The sequence below is a fragment of the Caretta caretta genome, chromosome 5 (genome assembly GCF_965140235.1).
Source record: "Caretta caretta isolate rCarCar2 chromosome 5, rCarCar1.hap1, whole genome shotgun sequence".
NCBI classification, from domain to species: domain Eukaryota; kingdom Metazoa; phylum Chordata; order Testudines; family Cheloniidae; genus Caretta; species Caretta caretta.
In genome coordinates this window covers 50,795,136-50,819,037 of record NC_134210.1, presented here as the reverse complement: position 1 = coordinate 50,819,037, position 23,902 = coordinate 50,795,136, and the positions used below count along the sequence as shown (strand labels likewise).

General features: G+C 42.9%; 2 protein-coding genes across 6 annotated transcripts in view; one reads left to right on the top strand and one right to left on the bottom strand.

Moving 5' to 3' along the window:
* Nucleotides 1-10,535, bottom strand: part of MRPS27 (mitochondrial ribosomal protein S27) — a 61,052-nt gene extending 50,517 nt beyond the window's left edge. Inside the window, exons 1-2 of one of the 3 annotated variants that reach the window (XM_048851768.2) lie at nt 10,319-10,535; nt 4,487-4,564 (exon numbers count right to left, since the gene is read on the bottom strand). In XM_048851768.2, the coding sequence (XP_048707725.2) occupies nt 4,487-4,564; nt 10,319-10,397 (157 nt within the window). In that variant the 5' untranslated portion in view covers nt 10,398-10,535. Of the gene's footprint in view, nt 1-4,486; nt 4,565-8,491; nt 8,629-10,318 lie in introns of those variants that run through there. The other 2 variants (XM_048851770.2, XM_048851767.2) reach the window with 2 other exon arrangements.
* An 83-nt stretch (nt 10,536-10,618) lies between these two features.
* The window catches only part of PTCD2 (pentatricopeptide repeat domain 2), a 37,150-nt gene continuing 23,866 nt past the window's right edge, over nt 10,619-23,902 (top strand). For 2 of the 3 annotated variants that reach the window (XM_048851764.1, XM_048851763.1), the window contains exons 1-3: nt 10,619-10,753; nt 20,123-20,215; nt 23,479-23,608. In XM_048851764.1, the coding sequence (XP_048707721.1) occupies nt 10,642-10,753; nt 20,123-20,215; nt 23,479-23,608 (335 nt within the window). In that variant the 5' untranslated portion in view covers nt 10,619-10,641. The remainder of the gene's footprint in view (nt 10,754-20,122; nt 20,216-23,478; nt 23,609-23,902) is intronic. The other variant, XM_048851765.1, reaches the window with a different exon arrangement.

Here is a 23,902-nt window from a genome sequence, read left to right as displayed (position 1 = left end):
TCCTCCTTTTCTTTTTGTGAATACAGACTAACACGGCTGCTACTCTGAAACCTGTCAAATAACGTCAGTTAACCACAAATATTTGACCACTGTCAAATATTCCAGCAAGAATGCCTTGAAGTAGGCAGTGGCCTATCTTTTTAGATTGCATCATGGTGCCATTCTTTAGAACTTCATTTCATTATGTTTTGCATTTTTCTACGTTAAAGTAATTCAGTTAAGTAACTTGTTTGTTGTTATTAGGCATAAGTATCTAAGGCTAAGCCTGCCAGAGACCATAACGTCTTACTCTTTTATTAGTGATCTAATAAATTAGTGCTTAAAGCATTTTACCATTTTTTACACTGTTTGACAATATCTTACTGGTCAAATGATCAACCCTACTGGTGGGATAGCTGAATGCAAGTGCATAATTTACATTTCTTAGCTTTCATGGCAGTAAAACCTGACCATATGTGTGTGGAAACACAAAAGGAGTGTTTACATGGCCAAGTGAATTTGTATTTAAATTCTAACAAATATCCACAGAAAATGTTTTTACACTTTGTCCAGCAGAGGTAATTATCAAATAGGAGATTAATATGATCAACTCTCATCCAAGGTTAATTTTTACTGAATTATTTCAGAAGACAGTATAACCATATATTTCAGAAGACATATATTATGTCATTTTTTTTAAAAAGAAAAATAAGAGTGGGGGTCACTTAAATTCAAGGCATCCCCTTCCACCCTTAGTCATGGAAATAATGGGCTCTTCCATTTCTTGTTAGTTTATTTTTAAATCTGTTTGTGGAAACTAAAATTCCTGCTCCCTACAATTGGGTGGCTCAGGGAACCAACTAATGAGTCTTTCACCTCCTAAGTTACTGATATAACTCAGGCCAACAGTGGCTAACATCTGACTGCTGTTCAGTGGCCTGTCTTATATGAATGTGGTCTCAAAAACGAGGAGTCCGGTGGCACCTTAAAGACTAACAGATTTATTTGGACATAAGCTTTCCTGGGTAAAAATCCCACTTCAGATGCAACATGAATGTGGTCTCAGTTCAGTTCCAGATCTGTCCATCACAAAAACCGCTCTGACAACTGGCACCCTTATGGCAAACATGTAATTAGCATGGAGACTGAACTATCATCTCTCTCACTCACAATGGTGATCATCAAGAACAAGGTTGAAGCCCACTGACGAGGCAATGTTGGGAAGCTGGTACCTATGACATACCTGTCCTGTGAGTGAAGACCTACTTCAGTGCAGAATTGTTAAGTGCTCAACTTCAGTTTTTATAGAAACAAAACACTTTGGAGGAAAAAATTCTGTCCTATGTTGGGAGACTGAATGATGGCTCGAGTCAAGAGCTCACCCTAAGTAACTTTAGTATTACATCAAATGTCTCTCTGCTCTCAACTGCCAACATGCAAATAAGATGCAGCGCACACACAACTGGCCCTGGCCTCTACATTCCTGAGATCCATCAGGAAAGGACTGATTTTTATAACAAAGGCCTTCTCACTGAAGTCTACAAAGAGAGCACTGCCATCTACTGTTCTGATAGGACAGTTTTGATAAGTAAAACACCAATGCTTTTTCAAACAAAATGAACAGCTTATTTTGCTGCCCCACTTCTGCGGTCTCTACTTCCCATCAATCTATTGTCAGTTAATTTCATCTTTTTTGTTGATAGATCAACTGAAATTTTAGAGAATGTAGGTCCATCCAATCCTCCTTTTTGAGCATCTAATTTTCAGAAGAGTCTATTGTTAAACAGACTTTTTCCCGATCAGTAGGCTATTTGAAAACCATGACCAGGACATGTCAATCTCATCTTTTAAAAACCCACTGTTCTTTAGTTTGCATTTGTTCCACATTCAAAACTAAGTTCTCCTCTGCAATATTTGGATGTCTCAATCCTATCACTCCAGGAACATTAACTTTAGGCTATAATCATCTTTTATTTTTATGGAGTCAAGTTTGTAACAATACACATACAGATAACACAGTAAAGGAACAAGCCTGAAACACAACCATGTCATCAGAGCAGTGGAACAGAGGGAATTTGCGTAAAAAACACTTCTTGTTTCTTTATATCAAAAATATTACTTTCTTTAAATCATCGTGAGATGTGCCAGATTGACAACCATAGAGATTATAGGCGTCTACCAGCAAAACAGATACAGAGGGGTAAGTGCCAATTTAATCTTCTTTCTCAGTGTTCTGCAGGAGTTGAAGAGTCCAGGAAAAATTGTTCAATATTACTAAAACAAGTTGTCTTAATATGAATAAATCATCCTAGTAGTAATTATTTTTTTGCTCTTACACACATGATTAAATGTGCAGCAACACAATTAGCAAAGACTGATTACAGTCCAGATGTCTGATGTCATCTCCGCCAACATGCTATTAGAAATGACATGGTTTTACTAACTTCTTTTGTTCCTTCCAGGAACAAGACACCAAAACCCAAACCAAATGAATTAATTTGTTCTAATAACCCTGAGAAAGGGAAAAGCAGTCTTGACTTTCAGAGGCAGCCAGGAGTAAGGTAACTGCTTTGGTCCAATGTCTCAGGCAGAAAAGAGGTTGTAGTCTCCCTCCCCAAAAAGTGTCATAAGAGAGCTGTATGATCAGGGCTATAGTCATTGATATAAAAAAACTCTGGTAGCCTATGTACAGTAAAATGAGTTAGTATCAGTCCAGTTATTTATGAATAGATGAAAAAGTTATGCACTATAGAGAGCAGTTCACAGATCCATAAACATTAATGCTACAAGGGATTCTGGTGATCATGACCTCCTGCACAACACAGGCCATAGACTTTCACCCAGTAATCCAGTATCTATCCTATAACTTCTTGTTGAGCTACACCACATCTTTTAGAAAGATTTCCAATCTTGACTTGAGACGACATCTTACATTGGCAAGAAAACTGACTGGATACTGCAGTACATTTCCTCTCCCACCCCCTCTAAGCTTCTACAGTTGCAACACCTTTCTCCTCCTCTTCTGCCGCCCCCCCCAAATCACAACTGGCACTAACTGGTCCTTAGTGCAGATCATCTGGATTTATCCAAGCATAATCGAGATCAGATTACAGCCTCATTCATGGCTAGGAAAATCCCTTTGCCTAAAGGAAGCTGAAAGCTTGCCATGAAACTACCCTATGATATGCCATGCAGCTCAGAGTGGATACTGTGGTGCACGATGAGTAGGGCCCTACCACATTCACTGCCAGGAAAAAGTGTCACAGACTGTGAAATCTGATCTCCCACTGTAAAATCCGGTCTTTTGTGTGCTTTTACCCTATACTATACTGATTTTTGCAGGGAAGACCAGAGTTTCTCAAATTGAGGGGGTGGGGTCCTGACCCAAAAGGGAGTTGCAGGTTATTTTAGGGGGGATCACGGTATTGCCCGCTTACTTCTGTACTGTCTTCAGAGCTGGGCAACCGGAGAACAGCAGCTGTTAGCTGGGCACCCAGCTCTGCAGGTAGCAGCACAGAACTAAGGGTAGCAAAACCATACCATGCCGTCCTTACTTCTGCGCTGCTGGCGACAGCTCTGCTTTGAGAGCTGGGCTCCCAGCCAGCAGCCACTGCTCTCCCGCTGCCCAGCTCTGAAGGCAGCACTGCCGCCAGCAGCAGCACAGAAGTAAGGGTAGCAGTACCACAACCCCTCCCCCAACTCCTTTTTGGGGTCAGGACCCCTACACTTACAACATTGTGAAATTTCAGATTTAAATAGCTGAAATCATGAAATTTACTATCTGTAAAATCCTATGGCTGTGAAATTGACCAAAATAGACTGTCATTTTGGTAGGGAGATAGGAGATGTAGTCCAGCCCAGGAGCTCAGCCCAAAGGAGATAATACAAGTGCACAGACTACAACTCCCATGAAACACCACAGCAGATGGTTTAATGTTGAACAAACCCAAAACTAAGTTTCAATTTTCCTGATAGAAAATTAATAAATCTCAGCAAAAAAATGTAGCAGACACTGAGATTTCAGTCAGTCTTTTTGAAAATTATCCTCCAATAGTTTACAAAATGACATCTTGCACATCTAACACATCTTACTGTTAATTGTAAGTAACACAGACTGCCTTTTAAATTTTGATATCAAAACTTAGAATGGGCACTTCAACTTCTCAGATAATAAAAAAAATCACATCCATGGAATGTGTATTTTTCGTGGGAAAAAAAACAATTTACAGAAAAGACATTTTTCTAATTTTAATGAAAGGTATAAAGTCTACCCTTGGGAGAAAGTATCTGCATGTTTTTGTTTTGGATCAATAGTACAGACAGGCAAGATATTTCTAACTTACAGGATTGGATTCTGATCCTCTTACTCAATCTTAGTAGCATTTTACTCCACAAATACTCAGTGTTAAGTACTAAAAAATGTGAGTAATGGTATTAACTCTTCCTTAATGATTTTAGATTTTTTTCAGTTAGTCAACATGAGTAAATGTAAAAACTCTTTCCTTACCCAAGCTGTGCACCTCTTTTTCTCTTTCTTCCCATCTTGAACTGTCCACGTAAGCTGCAGAAAGAATAGATCTTCTGCCTAATTTAAAAAAAATATATATTGTCGAAGTCAGGTCACTTAAAGGAGTCAGTTTAACTAAATGAACATTTTATTAGAACAATTTTTTATATTTTTCCATTCACTGAATTAACTGTAACTGTTTTGTGAGCACTCCATATTTCAAGCAGTTAATTCATCATATATGCATTCAAACCACAGTAAGACAAGATATTACCGTGGTCACTTTCTTTTCCCTAGAAGCATCTATAATCCCCTCCAACATGAAATTAACTTCCACAACACTTAACTTGATTTTAGCATTTGAGAGAAAGCTTTTGGGCATTAAAACATTTATTGTTCACAAACTACTTATTTTCTCTATGCCTCTAATAAAAACCTAAGGCCAGGAAACATGCATGAACAAAAGCAAGAAGTAAAAAACCCACTTGGCATCAAGCATGTACTTTTCTCCACATACTTCTCTGTTCATACACATTTGTGATTAGGACTTCAATTTTTCAACGGAACCTTTTTTGGCAAAAAAAAATGCAGATTCAATAACATAACTTCATGTCAGTTTGTAAACCGATGTCTGTTTCCCCAAATTGTTTCAGAATATAAATCTGAAACTCAAAGCATTTTGTTTTGATATTTTCCAAACAATGTTACAATTTTTCAGTTTGAAATGACTTCAGGTTTTGAAATGTCATTCACAGCAAATTCAAAAATGTTAAATTAACGCTCAAAATTTAAAGGAAAAGTTTCGTAAAAACAATGTTTTGTTCAACCCACAATTTTATTTTTTTTACTACTTCTATTTGCCTAAAGTTTTCATTTTAGAACCAACTCAAAAGGATTTTTTTTTTTCAAATTGCCAATAAGCCAAATAAAAAATGGTTATTCTCCAAGCTCTCTTTGAGAGACACTGGCAGCCCTGTGAAACATGAGCAAGACTCTTCATATCTTCTGGAAAACAAGGGCAAGTGCTGAATCCTGGAGGACAGGGAACACCATTGTGCAAAGGAATACATGAGAGGTGCAAGAGCAGCATGTCATGTGTTGCTGAAGGGAAAAGAGGTAAAGATATGGATGTAAAATGCTTTGAAAGACTTGGATGAAATATTTAAGTACAAATTAATATTATGGTTCCACACACTACATAGCACTTGTTTTCAAGACCTCATCTGAAAGCACTAACAAACCTCATTAAAGTCATTGTTTTTCATTTTACTCCTACAGTTATTTTCCTGCTATAGCTGGAAGCTAGAAAATGAACCTCTCGCTTCACCACCCTTCTTTTTAAAGATGTCCAGTTCTGCATTTCTTTGCAAATGTGCATCAAACAGATCTGGTGGCCTGGAGTCCTGTGGTCTGAATACATTTATTGTATGCATTCAGCTGTACAAAAAGGTTTCAAATCACAAGAAGCATTTAATATCCTCCATTCTTCAATATAAGTGGTAGGTGTGTTAAACAGTGATAACTTTAATTAGCCATTTTAGAACAATTTTCCCTTTTGTTTGTGTCTGTGTGCACAGTGAGTTGGTTAAGAATGCCAGCTGTAGAGGCTGAAATGTGATGTCTCCACACACTACAGACGACATAATGAAGGGACATTATGCAAAAGGGAGTTGCTGGAAGGTCACCAGGTTATTTTAGGGGGGGAATCATGGTATTACTACTCCTACTTCTGTGCTGCCTTCAGAGCTTCATCCCTAACCATGAGGGTAGTTCAGTCTCCATGCTACTTCACTTTTGTCACAAGAATACCAGTTAGTGCCAAATGAAAAGGTGGTGATTTCTGTGACATGGACACTGACCTACTATTAAGCAACAAGGAGAGATTTCAAATTACTGAAATTATAAACACACCCAACAAACTCCACCACCAGAGCTGTTTATGTACAGGGTTTTAAGGAGAACTCTAGTTCAATTTTGCCCAAAATTTTGCTTTTGTAAAAACAAGCTTTAATAAAAATGGTTAAGTTGGGTTGCTGCAGGTCAGTAGTCTCCAACCTCTTTTACACCCAAGATCACTCTCTGAATCTAAGGGCAACCCAGGATCTACCCCACCCCTTCCCCAAGGCCCTGCCCCGCTCACTTCATTTCTCCCCACCCCCGCCACCCCTGTTGCTCGCCCTCCCTCCCTCACTTCACTTTCAGTGGGCTGGGGCAGGTTGTTGGGGTTCAGGAGGGGGTGTAGGCTCTGGACTGGGGCCAAAGGGTTCACAGTGTGGGAGGGGTCTCTAGGCTGAGCCTGGGGGAAGGGGTGAGGAGTGCAAGCTCGAGGAGGGAGTTTGGGCACAGAAGCGGGCTCCAGGATGGGGCAGAGTGTTGGGATACAGGAGGGCGTACAGGGTGCTGGCTCTGAGAAGGGGGTCAGGGCAGGGGCTACTGGCTCTGGGAGGAGGGTCCAGAGTGTTGGGGTGCAGAAGGGGGTACCACATGCTGCCTTTGGGAGGGGGGTCCAAGTTTGGGGTGCAGAAGAGGGTTCAGGGTGCAGAAAGGGGTATGGGATGCTGGTTCCAGGAGGGGGCTCAGGGTGGGGCACTCAGAGATCCCCTTAGGACTGTCACCTGATGTGCTGAAATTACATCTGAGCCCATTTTCCCCGCTAGCTTAGGACTCCAGAACCCTGCCTTGTTGTGCCAGACACCCTAGCCTGCTGCAACACAGACCCAGGGTCTGGGCCATGCCCCCAAAAGCTGCAGATTAACTAAAAACAACTCAGCAGGTTACCTGTTCCCAGCACCCAGACACCTAGCTCCCAAGGGGATCTAAATCCATTTTACTCTGTATAAGGCTTATACCGGGTAAATTTGTAAATTGTTCGCCCTTTGTATCACTGATAGAGATGCACAGCTGTTTGCTCCCCCAGGCATTAATCACTTACTGTGGGTTTATTAATAAATAAAAGTGATTTTATTAAGTATAAAAAGTAGGATTTAAGTGGTTTCAAGTAATAATAGGCAGGACAAAGTAAGTCACAAAAGCAAAATAAAACAAACTCACAAGTCTAAGCCCAATACATTAAGAAACTGATTACAGGTAATATCTCAAGCTCAAAGATGAGCCAATAAGCTTTTTTTCCCACAGACTAGACCCCTTCCTCGTCTAGGCCAAATCCTTTCCCCCCTGTACAGTCTTTGCTAGATCCAGCAGACATCTCAGGGGTTTTCTCATGACTGGGAGCCTTTGTGGCCTGCTCCACCCCTTTTTATAGCTTTGGCACAAGGCAGGAATCTTTTGTCTGTGCTTGTCCCCACCCCCACCTCACCAATGGAAAAGTACAAGGATTAAGATGGATTCCAGTATCATGTGACATGGTCACATGTCACTGTAAAACCCCTAGTCTCCATTCTTCCTGGGTTGGCCTACAGTACAGAGGAAGGCTTGCATGTAAATAAACCACTTACAATCAGTTGTCCTAGTCAATGGGAGCCATCAAGATCCTAAACAACCATTCACGGCCCACACTTTGCATAATTACAATAGGACCTCAGAGTTATACTTCATATGTCTAGCTTCAGACACAAGAATGATACATGCATAGAAATAGGAAAAATATATTCAGTAGTTTATAACCTTTGTTATGATAGCTTACAAGAGACCTTTTGCATAAAGCATATTCCAGTTACATCATATTCACATTCATAAGCATATTTCCATAAAACATATGGAATGCAACATCACAGTGCTGACTCAGGGAGGAGGGTCCAAAGTGTTGGGGCGCAGGAGGGAGTACAGGGTGCTGCCTCTGGGAAGGGAACCAGGGCTTGGGGTCCAGGAGAGGGTTTGGGGTGCTGGTTCCAGGAGGGGGCTCAGGGCTGAAGTGCAGGAGGGGGTTTGGATGATGGCTCTGAGAGGGGGCTCAGGGTGGGGCTTGGGTTGCAGGAGGGGTATGGGGTGCTGGTTCTGGGAGGGGGCTCAGGGATGGGGTGCAGCCTCCCACCAGGCAGCACTTACCTCCAATAGCTCAGTGAGGCTAAGGCAGGCTCCCTGCCTACCCTGATCCTAAGCCGCTCCCAGATGGGGCCAATGCACCCCTGCGGGAAGGGGGGGAAGGGAGGAAGAATGTGTCTCCGTATGCTGCCCCTCTCTCCAAGCACCGCCCCTTAGTTCTCCTGGCCAATGGGAGCTGCAGGAGCGGTGCACAGAGGGAGACGCCTGCCCCCTGGGGCGTCACTGGCTGCTTCCGGAAGCGGCATGGGTCCGATAGACAGGGAGTCTGCCCTAGAGGCAGCCACGTTATGCTGTTGGCACCTTAGAGACTAACCAATTTATTTGAGCATGAGCTTTCGTGAGCTACAGCTCTCACAAGTTGGAGAGTGGTCAGTTTGGATGAGCTATTACCAGCAGGATAGTGAGTTTGTGTGTGTGGTTTTTGGGAGGGGGGTGAGAGAACCTGGATTTCTGCAGGAAATGGCCCAACTTGATTATCATGCACATTGTGTAAAGAGTTGTCACTTTGGATGGGCTATCACCAGCAGGAGAGTGAATTTGTGTGGGGGGGTGGAGGGTGAGAAAACCTGGATTTGTGCTGGAAATGGCCCAACCTGATGATCACTTTAGATAAGCTATTACCAGCAGGACAGTGGGGTGGGAGGAGGTATTGTTTCATATTCTCTGTGTGTATATAAAGTCTGCTGCAGTTTCCACGGTATGCATCCGATGAAGTGAGCTGTAGCTCACGAAAGCTCATGCTCAAATAAATTGGTTAGTCTCTAAGGTGCCACAAGTACTCCTTTTCTTTTTGCGAATACAGACTAACACGGCTGTTACTCTGAAACCTGTCACTATGCTGCTGGAGATCACAATCAACCAGTCAATCATGATTGACAGGTTGGTGACCACTGCCGTAGGTGGTGGTGTTATAGCCAAATTGGTCCCAAGCTATTAGAGAGACAAGGTGGATGAGGTAATACTATCTCACTCACCTTACCTCTCTAACTTTTGTTGCTGGATGGATAATTTTTGGTAAGCGTTTATCCCTGCCGATTTTAGAGCCCCAGCATTACAGCAGGGTGCCAATTCATGTTATCCTGAAAAGCAGGTGACTGGACAGATGATAGTATGGTGGCGAATGCGCAATAAATGTAGGTCTACATTCGCAACTGTAGTCAGAGTTGGTGCTAGGCAGAAGCAGACTCAACAATTGCTTAAGGCCCTGAGCAGCTCAAAAAGGCTCCCTATTAATTATTAGTATGTGTTGTGGGCCACCCCAAAAAATATTCCTGCTTGGAGCCCCGAGTGGACTAGCACGGGCACTGGCTTTAGTAACCCCCTTATGCCAGATGCAGGAGCCATAGGAGGACACTCAACTCTGACTCGTCCTTTGCACGCAGAGCTCCCAGAGCACTTTACATTGGCGGGGAGGGGCATGATTATCCCCATTTTACAGGTCACCCCAGCAGTGCGCTTAGGGTGACTAAATGTCCCAATTTTACAGGGACAGTCCCGATTTTGGGTTTTTTTTTAATATAGGCTCCTATTACCCCCCACCCCGTCCCCATTTTTCACACTTGCTGTCTGGTCATCTCCTAAGTGCACTACGGAGCCAGAAGCAGATCCCAGCTCTCCTGCACTGGCCTTTGACGCCCGGGCATACAGCAGCCGTGCGCGGGCGGCGAGCTCGGACCTGCCCCGATCCCAGGGGCACGCAGGAGGTGATGGGACCAAGCGGTGCCCGACAGCCTGACTGATTCCGCCCGGGAGCCCGCACCCCCCAGCCAGCCCCAGGGCAGATGGAGCCTGCGGACTGCCCCGGGCCACGCGCTCTGGACCGTCACCCACCTGCCACGGCGCGAGGCACTCTCGCACCCCCAGCCCGGCCCCAGAAGACCACGGCTCGCTGGAGCATGGGGGCCGCCATCTCGGAATGTACCACTCCCTGAGGCGGAGAGGGGAGACGAGAACAGCCACAGAGACAGTGCTCCTCTGACCTAGCTATTTAGCTACCGAGGAGTCGCGCACCTCCCTGCCCCTGGAGGGACACCAGCACGAGCGAGGGAGGCGGGGGGAAGGGCGGGGTGAATTCCATTTACGGGTGGCCTCTTTCGCCGCCCCGCCCCGCCCCGCCCCGCCTCTGAGCGCAGGTGGTACGTTCCGAGGACAGAATGGCCGCCGCGGTAGCTAGAGGTTCCAATGGAATCCTGCGGGAGACAATGAAACGTTCCATGCTGGTCTCAGCTGCCGCAGCGCCCAGCTGCTGGAGCTGCCCGCACGGAGGTACCCCCCGGGCGTCTGGCCTAGGCTCGGGAGAGGGGTGGGGGCGTCGTGTGCGCGCAGGCTGGATAGGCTGCGCACTCCAGGGACGGCGTCACGGCCCAGGAGGACTACGCTTCCCAGCATGCACTGTAGCGCTTGGGTTTAGTGGACTAGGCAAACTGGCGCTGGGGCTGCTGGGATGTGTGGTCCCTTCTGTGCTCCGTCTGCTCGCTACTGGGCTGGCGTGGAGCGGCCCCTTGGCCTGTCAGCGGCGTGCTTCGGAGCGTGTGCGCCACTGTATTTGGGGTTAGGCTCCGCCGGGGGAGCGGGGCTGTTGGAGCTGGCTGTCTGCCCTGCCCGCAGCGGTACAAAGGGCTAGAGAGCCGCTTGTGTCAGCAGCTAACAGCGCTCAGCGTCGGGCTGCGCTGTCCGAGGGGAGCGTGTAAATCCCCCCCCCCCACTGCCCGCCATATGGGGCCTCAGCCCGAAATAGGGATTCCTGGGGTGGGATCATAGAATATCAGGAAGGGACCTCAGGGGGTCATCTAAGCCAACCCCCTACTCAGAGCAGGACCAATCCCCAACTAAATCATCCCAGCCAGGGCTTTGTCAAGCCTGACCTTAAAAACCTCTAAGGAAGGAGATTCCACCACCTCCCTAGGTAACGCATTCCAGTGCTTCACCACCCTCCTAGTGAAAAAGTTTTTCCTAATATCCAACCTAAACCTCCCCCACTGCAACTTGAGACCATCACTCCTCGTTCTGTCATCTGCTACCATTGAGAACAGTCTAGAGCCATCCTCTTTGGAACCCACTTTCAGGTAGTTGAAAGCAGCTATCAAATCCCCCCTCATTCTTCTCTTCCGCAGACTAAACAATCCCAGTTCCCTCAGCCTCTCCTCATAAGTCATGTGTTCCAGTCCCCTAATCATTTTTGTTGCCCTCTGTTGGACGCTTTCCAATTTTTTCACATCCTTCTTGGAGCGTGGTGCCCAAAACTGGACACAGTACTGCAGATGAGGCCTCACCAATGTTGAATAGAGGGGAACGATCACATCCCTCGATCTGCTGGATCAGGGGTGCTGGAATTAGGAGTGCTGCGGTGCTGCAGCACTCTCTGGCTTGAAATTGTTTCCATCACATACAGGGTTTATAGTTTTGTTCAATGGCTTTCAGCATCCCCCCTATAAAAATTGTTTTAATGCTACTGGCTAGGTTAGGGACGTGGTGGGAGATATGGGTTCTGTTTCCAGCTCTGCAGCTGGATCCCTGGGTGAGTAATATGCAGATCACTTCATCTCTGTGCCTCACTTTTCCAATCTGTAAATATAAGGTCATGCTTACTGGCCTTGAAAAGTGCTTTAATTTTATTTTTTTATGTAAAAATTTCCCAGGGAGAACAGCGCCCTTGCCCAAACCCCTGTTGCCTCTGCTTGTTGACACCCAGTCGTTATTTTGACCAATTTTCCAAATGCCTTAATCTGAGACCTACTGTGTTCGTGGAAATAAAGGAAAGGGAATCCACCCAAGAAAAGCTGCATTTCTGTTTCACAAAAAGAAAAGGAGTACTTCTGGCACCTTAGAGACTAACCAATTTATTTGAGCATAAGCTTTCGTGAGCTACAGCTCACTTCATCGGATGCATACTGTGGAAAGTGTAGAAGATCTTTTATACACACAAAGCATGAAAAAATACCTCCTCCCACCCCAAAAATACCTCCCCCCACTCTCCTTACAATGTGTATGATAATCAAGTTGGGCCATTTGCAGCACAAATCCAGGTTTTCTCACGCCCCTCCCCCCCAACACACACACAAACCCACTCTCCTGCTGGTAATAGCTTATCTAAAGTGACCACTCTCCTTACAATGTGTATGATAATCAAGGTGGGCCATTTCCAGCACAAATCCAGGGTTTAACAAGAACGTCTGGCGGGTGGGCGGGGGTTAGGAAAAAACAAGGGGAAATAGGTTACCTTGCATAATGACTTAGCCACTCCCAGTCTCTATTTCTGTTTCAGTGCTTCTAGCAACAGAACAGCCTGTGTAACTACATCCTTGTTGCATTCCTTACCTACAACTTGTGATGTTGGAGGTGCCTTAACTGGGAATGGCCTTCCATTTATTATTGTCCTATCTTTTTAGAAATGAGAATTCCTCGATGGGCCTTCCTTTTATGGAAGCTTCTGAACAATGAAAGGCCACTTCAACAAAAGCAGGTTTCTTAACAGAGCTGCTTTTCTTAGTGAGTGGAATCTCCATGATCCCACAATGTACATTGCTAGTGATCAGTTCAATACTTACTTTTCCCCTCTAAAGTTTCTTTTCAATTTTCTACTCTATAAGTTACAAATTTAAGGCTATAGAGTACTTCAGAAGACAAAGAATTGAATTCAACCCAGATAAAATCATTCAGTCCCATACACAGACTCTCTGTCCCAGCGCTGATTCAGTGGTTACTGAATGTCTGCCCTGTATGATACCCAGCTTATCTGCTTTAGAAGGTTGAAGGGATGTCTGCCTTGCTGGGATGTACTTCCAGAGAGTCTAGATATTCCAAACCTGATACTGAAGCTTTGTCTACACTATCAGTGCTTTGCTGATATAGCTATGTTGGTGTAGATACAGCTTACACGAGTTAATTTGTCTATCAGCATAGTAACAGCAGCTTCTTGAACTGTGTTAGCTATTCCAACAGAAGCACTTTTATATCAGCATAGCTGTGTCTCTGGGGTGGGGGGGTTGTCAGCATAATCGTGCCTGTTAGGGGATGTGGGTTTTTTCACACCCCCAACCGAACTAGACATGCTGAGAAAACTTTGTAATGTAGACCTGGTCTTAGATAACTAAAGGCTTGTTTTCGCTGCAGAGTTGTTAACTTGAGCTCTTATTGTTGCTCCCATCCACACACATACACCTCTCACTTGACTCAAGCTGAGATATATGATAAAGCCTGAAGGATGTTTGCTCTTGGGCTGGTAACCCACCCATTTTGCAGTGTGGATGCAAGCTAAAGCATTTGAATGCTGATAGTCCTCCGGTGCTTTCAGGGTTCCCTCCCCACTCTGAACTCTATGGCACAGATGTGGGGACCCTCATGAAAGACCCCCTAAGCTTATTTCTACCAGCTTGGGTTAAAACTTCCCCAAGGCACAAATTCTTCCTTGTCCTTGGAACGGTATTTCTGCCACCACCAAGTGAGTTAGACAAAGATTTAGGAAAAGGACCACTTGGAGTTCCCGTTTCCCCAAAATATCCTCCCAAGCTCCCTTCACCTACTTTCCTGGGGAGGCTTGAGAGTAAACAAGGTGAGCACAGACCAGACTCTTGGATTTTTAGGACACTAAAAACCCCAAACAGAACTTTTTATTATAAAGGAAAAAAAAGTAAAAGAAACACCTCTGTAAAATCAGGATGGAAGATAATTTTACAGGGTAATAAGATTTAAAACACAGAGGATTCTCCTCTAGGCAAAATTTTAAAGTTACAAAAAAACAGGAATAAATCTTCCTCCTAGCATAGGGAAAATTCACAAGCTAAAACAAAAGATCTAATCTAATGCATTTCCTTCCTATTACTTACAATTTGTAATCTTAGATGCTTAGTGCAGGTATGGCTTTAGGAGATGTATTTTCCCTGCCTTGGTTCCTCTCTGTCCTGGAGAGAACAACAAAAGCCCAAAACAAAAACCTTCCCCCACAGATTTGAAAGTATCTTCTCCCCTTATTGGTCCTTTTGGTCAGGTGCCAAACAGGTTATCTGAGCTTCTTAACCCTTTACAGGTAAAGGAGGGATTTTATGCAACCCTTAGCTGTATGTTTCTGACAAGTGCTTTCTCACAATTAGCCCCAGGTGGACAGAAAGACAGCCAAGTTCTGCAGTTTACTGGGAAAGAACTATAAAGCAGCTCAGTTTACTTCAGCACTAACAGCCATGAGATGAGCCCCTCAGAAGTCCCAGTAATACATGCACCAGGGACGCTCTTGAGTATAGCTTTGCAGCGTGGCCGCTCACACCCAGGTGAGGCCAACGCAAGTGCTCATCACCCTCAGTTAACTCTGCAGTCAAGATATATACTATGCCATCCTCTCCTGTCTTTCAGCAGCTTCTAGGAAATGAGTTTGTTTACATAGAATAAACATTTCTTTTCACTTTTAGAAAATATTATGGAAATGTTTAAAAGACCCACTCAGTTGCAACATGTACACGAATTTTTAGATAGGTAAAGAGGCAGTTTGCAGGAGGTTTTCCATAGGGATAAATAGTAGCTGTATTTTTCAGTGCAGCATTAATAATGCATGTACCAGTCACCCCACCAACCTCTCTACTTACGATTTTTATTCTGTTCCCTCCTGCTTCGTTTTCTTTTATCTTTCAGATTGTAGTCTTTTTGGGGCAGGGATTTGAGGGCATTTGGGATTTAGCAGGATCAAGCCCAAAGATAGAAGTACCTGGGTTGAAATCACAGTTCTTACACTGGGCTTTATAGCTGCAGTTGTAACTAGTGGTAGGATACACTAGTAACTTCTTAGTAGTAATCACTGATTCTGGGTGGAAGCTGTATATGTGTAATTAACGGAATGAAGGGGAAAAAGACATTGTTTCACATGAAGAATCTAAAACAGGAAGTGTTCTGTCAGCTCCAGAATTAGGCCTTTCAGAGCTTTACTGTGTATGATTCATGGTGGTTGGTCCAGTCCTATTGTTTCCCACTACACTTTACACAGTCATGACTACCAGGGCCTCTGTCTGCATTGTCCTCCAAATGTTTCTAATTACCTAATGACAAACTACCTTACACCCTTTGAACCCCTTGCTAATTTATGTAGCTTTGAAAATCTGCGTATTTAGTGCCCCTTTACTTAACTTTTTTGCTGGATAATATGGTTAGGCTTCAGTATTTGTCTATTTCCGCTGTGTCTGCCAACATGATATCTGGGTGCCATATATGAAGTAGACTTCTTGACTCTTCCTGTGTTGGATACTCAGCAAGTATAACTTGAAATCAAGAAGTGACCTTCCAGAGTTCTGGAATCCTGGAGTACCATGGGGACTATTTTGTAAGGGTTTCAGAGTTTTTAGCATCTGCCTGTATAGTCCTCTATTTTCAAATTATCGAGAATCTTGCATCTTTCCTTTGCAATCAATGTACACATCAGGTTGCCCTGTACAGCTTGTTTTTTCCCCATTAAAATCAATTAAGAAAATGACACAGCAAAGAAAACAATTTGGACTAGTTTTTGTGCTGTGGAGTTTGTACTAGGTGAGTTTTTTATCCAGAGGAAATTTGAATGCTAGTCAGAAATAATATTATTTATTATTTGTGTTGCAGTAATGCCTAGGAGCCCCTGTCAGGGACCGGGACCCTGACCCCATTGTGCAAGGCACTATCCAAACACAGAACAAAAAAGACAGTCTCTGCCCCCAAAGAGCTTATACAGTCTAAGTATAAAACAAGAGAGAACAGGTGGAGGCAAGCAGAGAGATGGGAGAGAAAAAGTACAAAAAGTGACTAAAAATGGTATTATGGCATTCTGTACTTTTTTTTCCTTTCTCTCTCCCCATGATTTTCAAATCAAACTTGTGCGATTTAAAGTCAAAAGATGAATTTTCTAAATGTGAGGGCTAGACTCAGCCATGGACCTGATAATCTGAATGCGTTCTTTCTGCCTTGCAACAGAGAGGTACATTTTAATATGCAGCCCTGGGACATTATTGTCTCCTAGCTGACTGCACTCCATGCTTTGGACAGCTGTGGATATTAATATCGCTTGCTGTGGTGTAGTTCCTTACCTTCAGAAATTTTGTTTGTGAAAATCCAATAAATGAAATCTCAGTTGCCTTAATTTCTCCAAATCAGAGGATGATACTTAATAAGTAAGGCTACAGTTTTGTCACAGAGGTCATGGATTCAGTGACTTCCAAAAACCACCGGCAAGTGGTGGGAGCTGTCCTGCCGGCAGGTGGCTGGGGGATACCCCACAGTTCCTTGCTGCTCCAGGTGCTGGTAGCATCTGAACTGCCGTGGGTGGGGGGGGAGATCCGGCAACTCCAAGCCACAGAGGGAGGGGGACCCTGGAGCTCCGAGCTCTCCCGGGTGGTGATGGGAGCCCCCAGAGCTCCCTGCCGGCCCCTGCAGCGGCTCCCCATTTTGTCACGGATATTTTTAGTAAAAGTCACAGACAGGTCACGGGCAATAAAGAAAAATTCATGGAAGCCCGTGACCTGTCCGTGTCTTTTACTAAAAATATCTGTGACAAAATCATAGCCTTATTAGTAAGACCACCTCAAAAATAAAGAAGTGTTGTAAATTATTAAACTGATGATCTCTTGATGAGATATGTTAGAAATGGCACGTTTTGGGGGTGGAAGGAGGAATGAATATACCAATTTTCAAGATTCTAGTTCAGTGGGAACAGAAGAATTGTCATTTAGTCACCCTGTTATAAGAAAAAGAAAAGGAGTATTTGTGGCACCTTAGAAACTAACAAATTTATTTAAGTATAAGCTTTCATGAGCTACAGCTCACTTCATCCAAAAGCTCACGAAAGCTTTTGCTCAAATAAATTGGTTAGTCTCTAAGGTGCCCCAAGTCCTCCTTTTCTTTTTGCGAACACAGACTAACACGGCTGCTACTCTGAAACCTGTTCTAACAGGTTACCATGAGACAAGACACACTTGAAAGAAATGAGGTGTATTTATTTCAACTGTGTTGGGATGATTTGCATTGGTGTATATTTTAATATGTATAGATGGGTCTTTATTTTCTTATGTAAATAGAAATTTTAGGATTTTCTTTATTTTTTTCTGGTTCCTTAGAATTTTTGGTTTGTGTGTATGTACAAATAAAACTATCCTTTTTTCCTACTGATAAGAGCTGCTCTATTAGTTAGGCTACTTATTTCCTTTTTGTATTCTCCTAACTTCTGATTAAGCCAACACATAAAAAGGATTAGAATGATTCCATAAGCAGCCTAGAAGAGTGGATTGTGTCAGTGTAAACTATTACAGTCACCCTGTTAAAACTGCTTTGTTGCATATAGCTTCTGTTACTTAAAAGATGTCTGTGATGGTAGAGATTTTGCAAACAGAACTTAGCTGACAATTAGCTGAAAAAGATGAGATGTAAAAAAAAATTGAGTTCAGCATTGAAGTCTTAAGATTGTAAACTCTCTGGGGCAGGAACCATGTCTTCCTATGTACTTGAACAGAACCTAACACGAATGAGCTCCAAACTTGATTGGGAAGTTTGGGTTCTATTGTGATGCATAAAATAATACATGCTCATCTTTCAGTTCCCCCCCCCCTTTTATGAAATTATTTTGGTACTTCCTGGCTTACTCAAGAGATCCCAGAATCATAGAACTGGAAGTGACCTCAAGAAGTCATCTAGTCCAGTTCCCTGCACTCAAAGCAGGACTAAGTATTATCTAGACCATCCCTGACAGGTGTTTGTCCAACCTGCTCTTAAAAATCCCCAATGATGGAGATTCCACAACCTCCCTAGGCAATTTATTCCAGTGTTTAACCACTCTGACAGGAAGTTTTTCCTAATGTCCAACCTAAACCGCCCTTGCTGCAATTTAAGCCCATTGTTTCTTGTCCTATCCTCAGAGGTTAAGAAGAACAATTTTTCTCCCTCCTCCTTGTAACAACCTTTTATGTCCCCTCTCAGTCTTCTCTTCTCCAAACTAAACAAACCCAGTTTTTTCAGTCTTCCCTCATAGGTCATGTTTTCTAGCACTTTAGTAATTTTTGTTGCTTTTCTCTGGATTTTCTCCAATTTGTCCACATCTTTCCTGAAATGTGTCGCCCAGAACTGGACACAATACTCCAGTTGAGGCCTAATCAGCGCAGAGTAGAGCAGAAGAATTACTTCTCATGTCTAGTTTACAATACTCATGCTAATGCATCCCAGAATGATGTTTGATTTTTTTTGCAACAGCGTTACACTGTTGACTCATATTTAGCTTGTGATCCACTATGACCCCCAGATCCGTTTCCATAGTACTCCTTCCTAGGCAGTCATTTCCCATTTTGTATGTGTGCAACTGATTGTTCCTTCCTAAGTGGAGTACTTTGCATTTGTCCTTATTGAATTTCATCCTGTTTAATTCAGACAGTTTCTCCAGTTTGTCCAGATCATTTTGAATTTTAATCCTATCCTTAAAGCAATTGCAACCCTTGCCAGCTTGGTATCGTTCGCAGACTTTATAAGTGTACTCTCTATGCCATTATCTAAATCATTGATGAAAATATTGAACAGAACCAGACCCAGAACTGATCCCTGTGGGACCCTGCTCATTATGCCCTTCCAGCATGACTGTGAACCACTGATGATTACTCTCTGGCAATGATTTTCCAACCAGTTATGCTCCCAACTTATAGTAGCTCCATCTAGGTTGTATTTCCCTAGTTTGTCTATGAGAAGGTCATGCGAGACAGTATCAAAAGCCTTACTAAAGTCAAGATATACCACATCTACCACTTTCCCCCATCCAGAAGGCTTGTTACCCTGTCCAAGAAAGCTATTAAGTTGGTTTGACACTATTTGTTTTGGACATATCCATGCTGACTGTTACTTTATCACCTTATTATCTTCTAGATGTTTGCAAACTGATTGCTTAATTATTTGCTCCATTATCTTTTCAGATACAGAAGTTAAGATGACTGGTTTGTAATTCCCCGGGTTGTCCTTATTTCCCTTTTTATAGATGGGCACTATATTTTCCCTTTTCCAGTCTTCTGGAATGTCTCCTGTCTTCCATGACTTTTCAAAGATCTATCATTCTATGATAGCACAAATATCAAAGTCTCTTCACTGCCGCTATTTGTGCTGTCATAGAGTGGTGCATTCTGGGATCTCCTGAGAAAGCCGGAAAGGACCACTACTAAGAGGATTTCACACATGGGGGAGCTTTTCTCCGCCTTTCTGCTCTGACTGCTCTCACAGACTGGTTAGTGGGGAAAGACACATCTCAATTTTAATTATTCTTTTGCAGTTTAATTATGCAGGAAGCAAAACTATTATACTGCTCACTCCTCCTTGTCTATATTTGCCCTGCAAAACTGTAGGAGTAAATATTTATGTTTGTCAGTAAAATAAGCAACTATGGCTCAGAGACTCAGTTGAGAAAGAAGGTACCATGTTTACCATCACATTTTGACTATGATGCACTTTAAGAGCCTGGTTTTTAAAGGCACTGAACGCCTGCAGCTTCCATTGACTAAGCTGCAGGTGCCTAGCACTTCTGAAAACCAGGCCCTGAATCTTCTTGTGGTCCTGGATTACATGGTAAGTAATAGCAGCAGTTCCTAAATGAAAACTTCAGTGTCGTCAAACAGTAAATCTAATATGATGGTGAATCTTCCCCTTCCTCCCCATTTTTAGCAAAGCGATATCTGTTAACAGATGATATTATACGATTGCAAGAATTTCAGCTGAAGAAGGTAGCAACTGAACATCAAATTTATGGCAATAAAGGTACAAGTCTTTATTTTACTGAGCAATATCATCAATATTAAAATTAGTGCTTGAGATTTCTGTTTGTTCCAGTCAAGGCCACCAAACCACTGTGCAACTTTGGAACTTTTTAGAACAGATAACTGTTTTCTTCTGCAGGGAAACTTAGTACAAAATTTAGTAAATGCTTAGGTATCTAGAGGAGGGTTATGCCAATAATTCTGTCTTAATCCACTTTGTAAATTAGCAATTTTGTGCTATTCAGATATTTCCTTTCTCCCAACCTCTACTCTTGTATCTCATCTGATTCTAGTGACACTTTTAAATTAGAAATATGAAAGATTTCAGGCTCTCCAAAATGAATGAGAAGTAAAGTCTTGGATTGTTATTGTTAACAGACAGAGTCCCATTAGGAAAAATCTGTAGTGGTTCCTTCTCCCTTTAGTTAATGAAACCTAAATCTGCCCTGAGGAGTTCAGAAAGGTTATGCAGGACTTATCTTCATGAAGCTGTCTGATTATACACAGATTTTATTTCTGTTTAATGCTAACCTGCAAGAATTATTCCAAAGAACAAAATGAGGTTTGTTGGCGGGGGGGATGTTCTGTGAAGGTGAAGATATAAAACCCAATCTTAAATGACCCATTCTTTGTGGGGGGACAGGGTGGGAGCTGAGAGTTATTTCCTGAGATAAAAGATAGAAACAAGTGTTAAAAAATTTAATTGGCAGTATAGTGTCATAATGCAAAATAGGGTAAGAGTGAGACACTCATAATTTAAACATGGGATGAATGGCATGAAACTGTGTCACATTAGTGCCCTGGGGGAGGAAAAGAGCAATGCAGGTGAGACATAATCTGTGGTTGGCCATTTCACAATCCTAAAAATAATCAGTCAATTGACTGGTTATACCAGGGATCTCAAACTCAAATCACCGTAAGGGCCATATGAGGATTTGTACATTAGCCCAAGGGCCGCACCACTGACACCTTTTCATATAAAGATACAGAAGCCCCCAGCTCTGCCCCCACTCCACCCCTTCCATGAGGCCCCGCCCATGTCCTGCCTCTTCCCACCCCTTCCCTGCCCCTATTCCAACCCCTCCCCCAAATCCCCACCCCTGCCCGCTTCTTCTCCGCCTCTTCCCCTGAGCGCGCTTTCCCCGCTCCTTCCCCCTCCCTCCTGGAAAGTGCTAAGTGCTGCCAAACAGCTGTTTGGTGGTGGGAAGCACTTGGAGGTAGGTAGAGGAGCGGGGAAGCGATGCGCTGGGGTCGGGGGGAGAGGGCGGTGGGTGAGGGGAGCTTGGTGGCCACAGGAAATAACTCCGCGGGGGCAGGGAGCTTGGTGGGCAGCAGCAAATAACTCTGTGGGCTGCATGTTTGAGACCCTTGGGTTATACATTGGTCAAATATTTTAAAGCAGTGATTTATTAGAACACTAACCTAAAAAAAGTAAAACTTTATGGTCTCCAATAGGCTTCGCTGTAAGTAGATAGTTATGACTAATAACAAAAAACAAAAAGAAAAGGAGTACTTGTGGCACTTTTTGCGAATACAGACTAACACGGCTGTTCCTCTGAAACAAAAAACAAGTTACTTAACAGTTATTTTAACTCAGAAAATTGCAAAACACAATGAAATGAAGTTGTATAAAATGAAAGAATGGCACCAGGATGCAGTCAAAAAGGTAGGCTCCCACCTGCATCTGGCCATTCTTGCTGGAATATTTAGTAACATTTGACTGTGGTCAGATAAATCGGTGTCAAATGACATTATTTGAGCAGTCAGTTGACTGGCTTGCCAAGCCTAACATAATCACAAATCTGCTGTGGAAATTTGCTTTCTTTCAAAGCAGCTTAATAAGTTTCTTCACACTTACTCATTTTTCTGGTACTTTGTGTGGATATACCATTATTTAAACAGTATTCTTTAAAAATATTAGGCAACAGGGCAATTCTTAAAAGCTTTTCATGTTGAAAAAATAGTGCTGCTTCTTAAAACATGAAATGTTTGTTTTGTGTCTGATTTGTGTAGCATTTATCAGATGAATTCTCCTTAGAGAATTGTGGTTTTACATCCTGTGATGTTTACTTTGGGCTGCGCAAATTTGGACTAGTAGCCCCACAGTCAATCAGGCTTTTGCCACAAGGAAAGCAAAGGTTTGGTGGACTAATAATTACAATACTGCTAGTATTGATTTGCATAGATCTACTGTTAAAAGTACGTTTGTTTTTTATGTTTAAAAGGGCTCTCTTCCCTTTCCATTTCCACTGTTTGCTTCACTCATAAGATCCCTGCTATAGTGGTGGAATTTCAGTATGCAGAAGATGTGGAATAAGATTAATAAGATATATATTGAACTTATTAATGTGGGTCAGGCACTGTTACTAAATGTAGGAACTAAGTTTTATAGGGATTCAGGTCATACTTCACTTTGTTCGTCTACTTAGCTGAGTTATATTATCCCCTGGGATATAATGGATATATAATATGTCAAATTCCTAGTTTATGGTGCATATGTTATATGTTCTTATTTCCTGCACCCACCATAGCGTTTGAGAGACCAAGAGAAGTAATTAAGTTTTTTACCCGGATCCTGTGGTTATAGCCTGTGCATTTCTGTTCTAGCTTTAGAAGAGTATGAGACATCTCTTCTCCTTGCTTCTTTCACTTATCCAGGAATATGAATCCCCCAGACCAATACTGTTATCTAGTGATTGGTATAGGTCCCATGCCTGTTTGAGTCTACAACTGGGACTGGAAGAAAGAAAGAAGAGTATCAAAGCTCTTGGGGGTTTTTACTTTTATATCCCATACAATACATGGTGCAGAAGAGTCTAGAAAAGCTTCAGATTTGGAGCCCTTTTTAAAGTTGCTGAGTCCCCCCCTCTTTCAGACATTCAAGTTTTCAAGGAAACCCCCAGATATGTACTTCGCTGTGGGAGGTATTATCTCATCTACACTACCGGTTACTTCGGTATAACTTACATCGCTCAGGGGTGTGGATTATACCGACCTAAGTGCCAGTGTAGACAGAGGTATGTCAGCGCGAGAGCTTCTCCCACCAACATAGCTATCGCCTCTTGCAGAAGCAGGAGTTATTAAGCCAATGGGAGAGCTCTCTCCTGTCAGCTTAGAGCATCTCCACCACAAGCAATGCAGCTTCATCGGTGCTGTAGTGTAGATGTAGCCTATGAAATTGTCATACTTCTGGTACAGAGGTATAGTATGCTTACTGAAGGAGCTGTGTCCAATAGACTACTGCAACAATTTGTTTACTTTCAGATTCATATTTTAGAAATATTGAAGAAAAATTGAAGAAAAATGGAATAATCCTCAAAGGTGAATTAAAAACATTGTTGCATTTGTGCCAGACACCAGACGATGTGGAAATAGCTAAAAATGTTATTTACAGGTAATTTAGAAAAAAATCCAAAGCAAATTGTTTTCTCCGTCTCCCTGTATTTTTCATTTATGGCAGTTTTATTTGTAATGTATCTCTCTAGCAACGATGAAACGTTGAGCTCAGGAAAAAGAAAAAAGGCTATGGAGAGTGAAAAAGCCGCTCACGCCTAGATGTTACCCTGCAGAAAAGGGTGGCAGCATGTTGGCATCAAAATAGCCCTGCTACTGCCTGTACTGCTTTTGCTTTGTAAATAGAGGACTAGAGTATTTAAGGCTTTTACATTTTACAAGTCGCATGTGTACT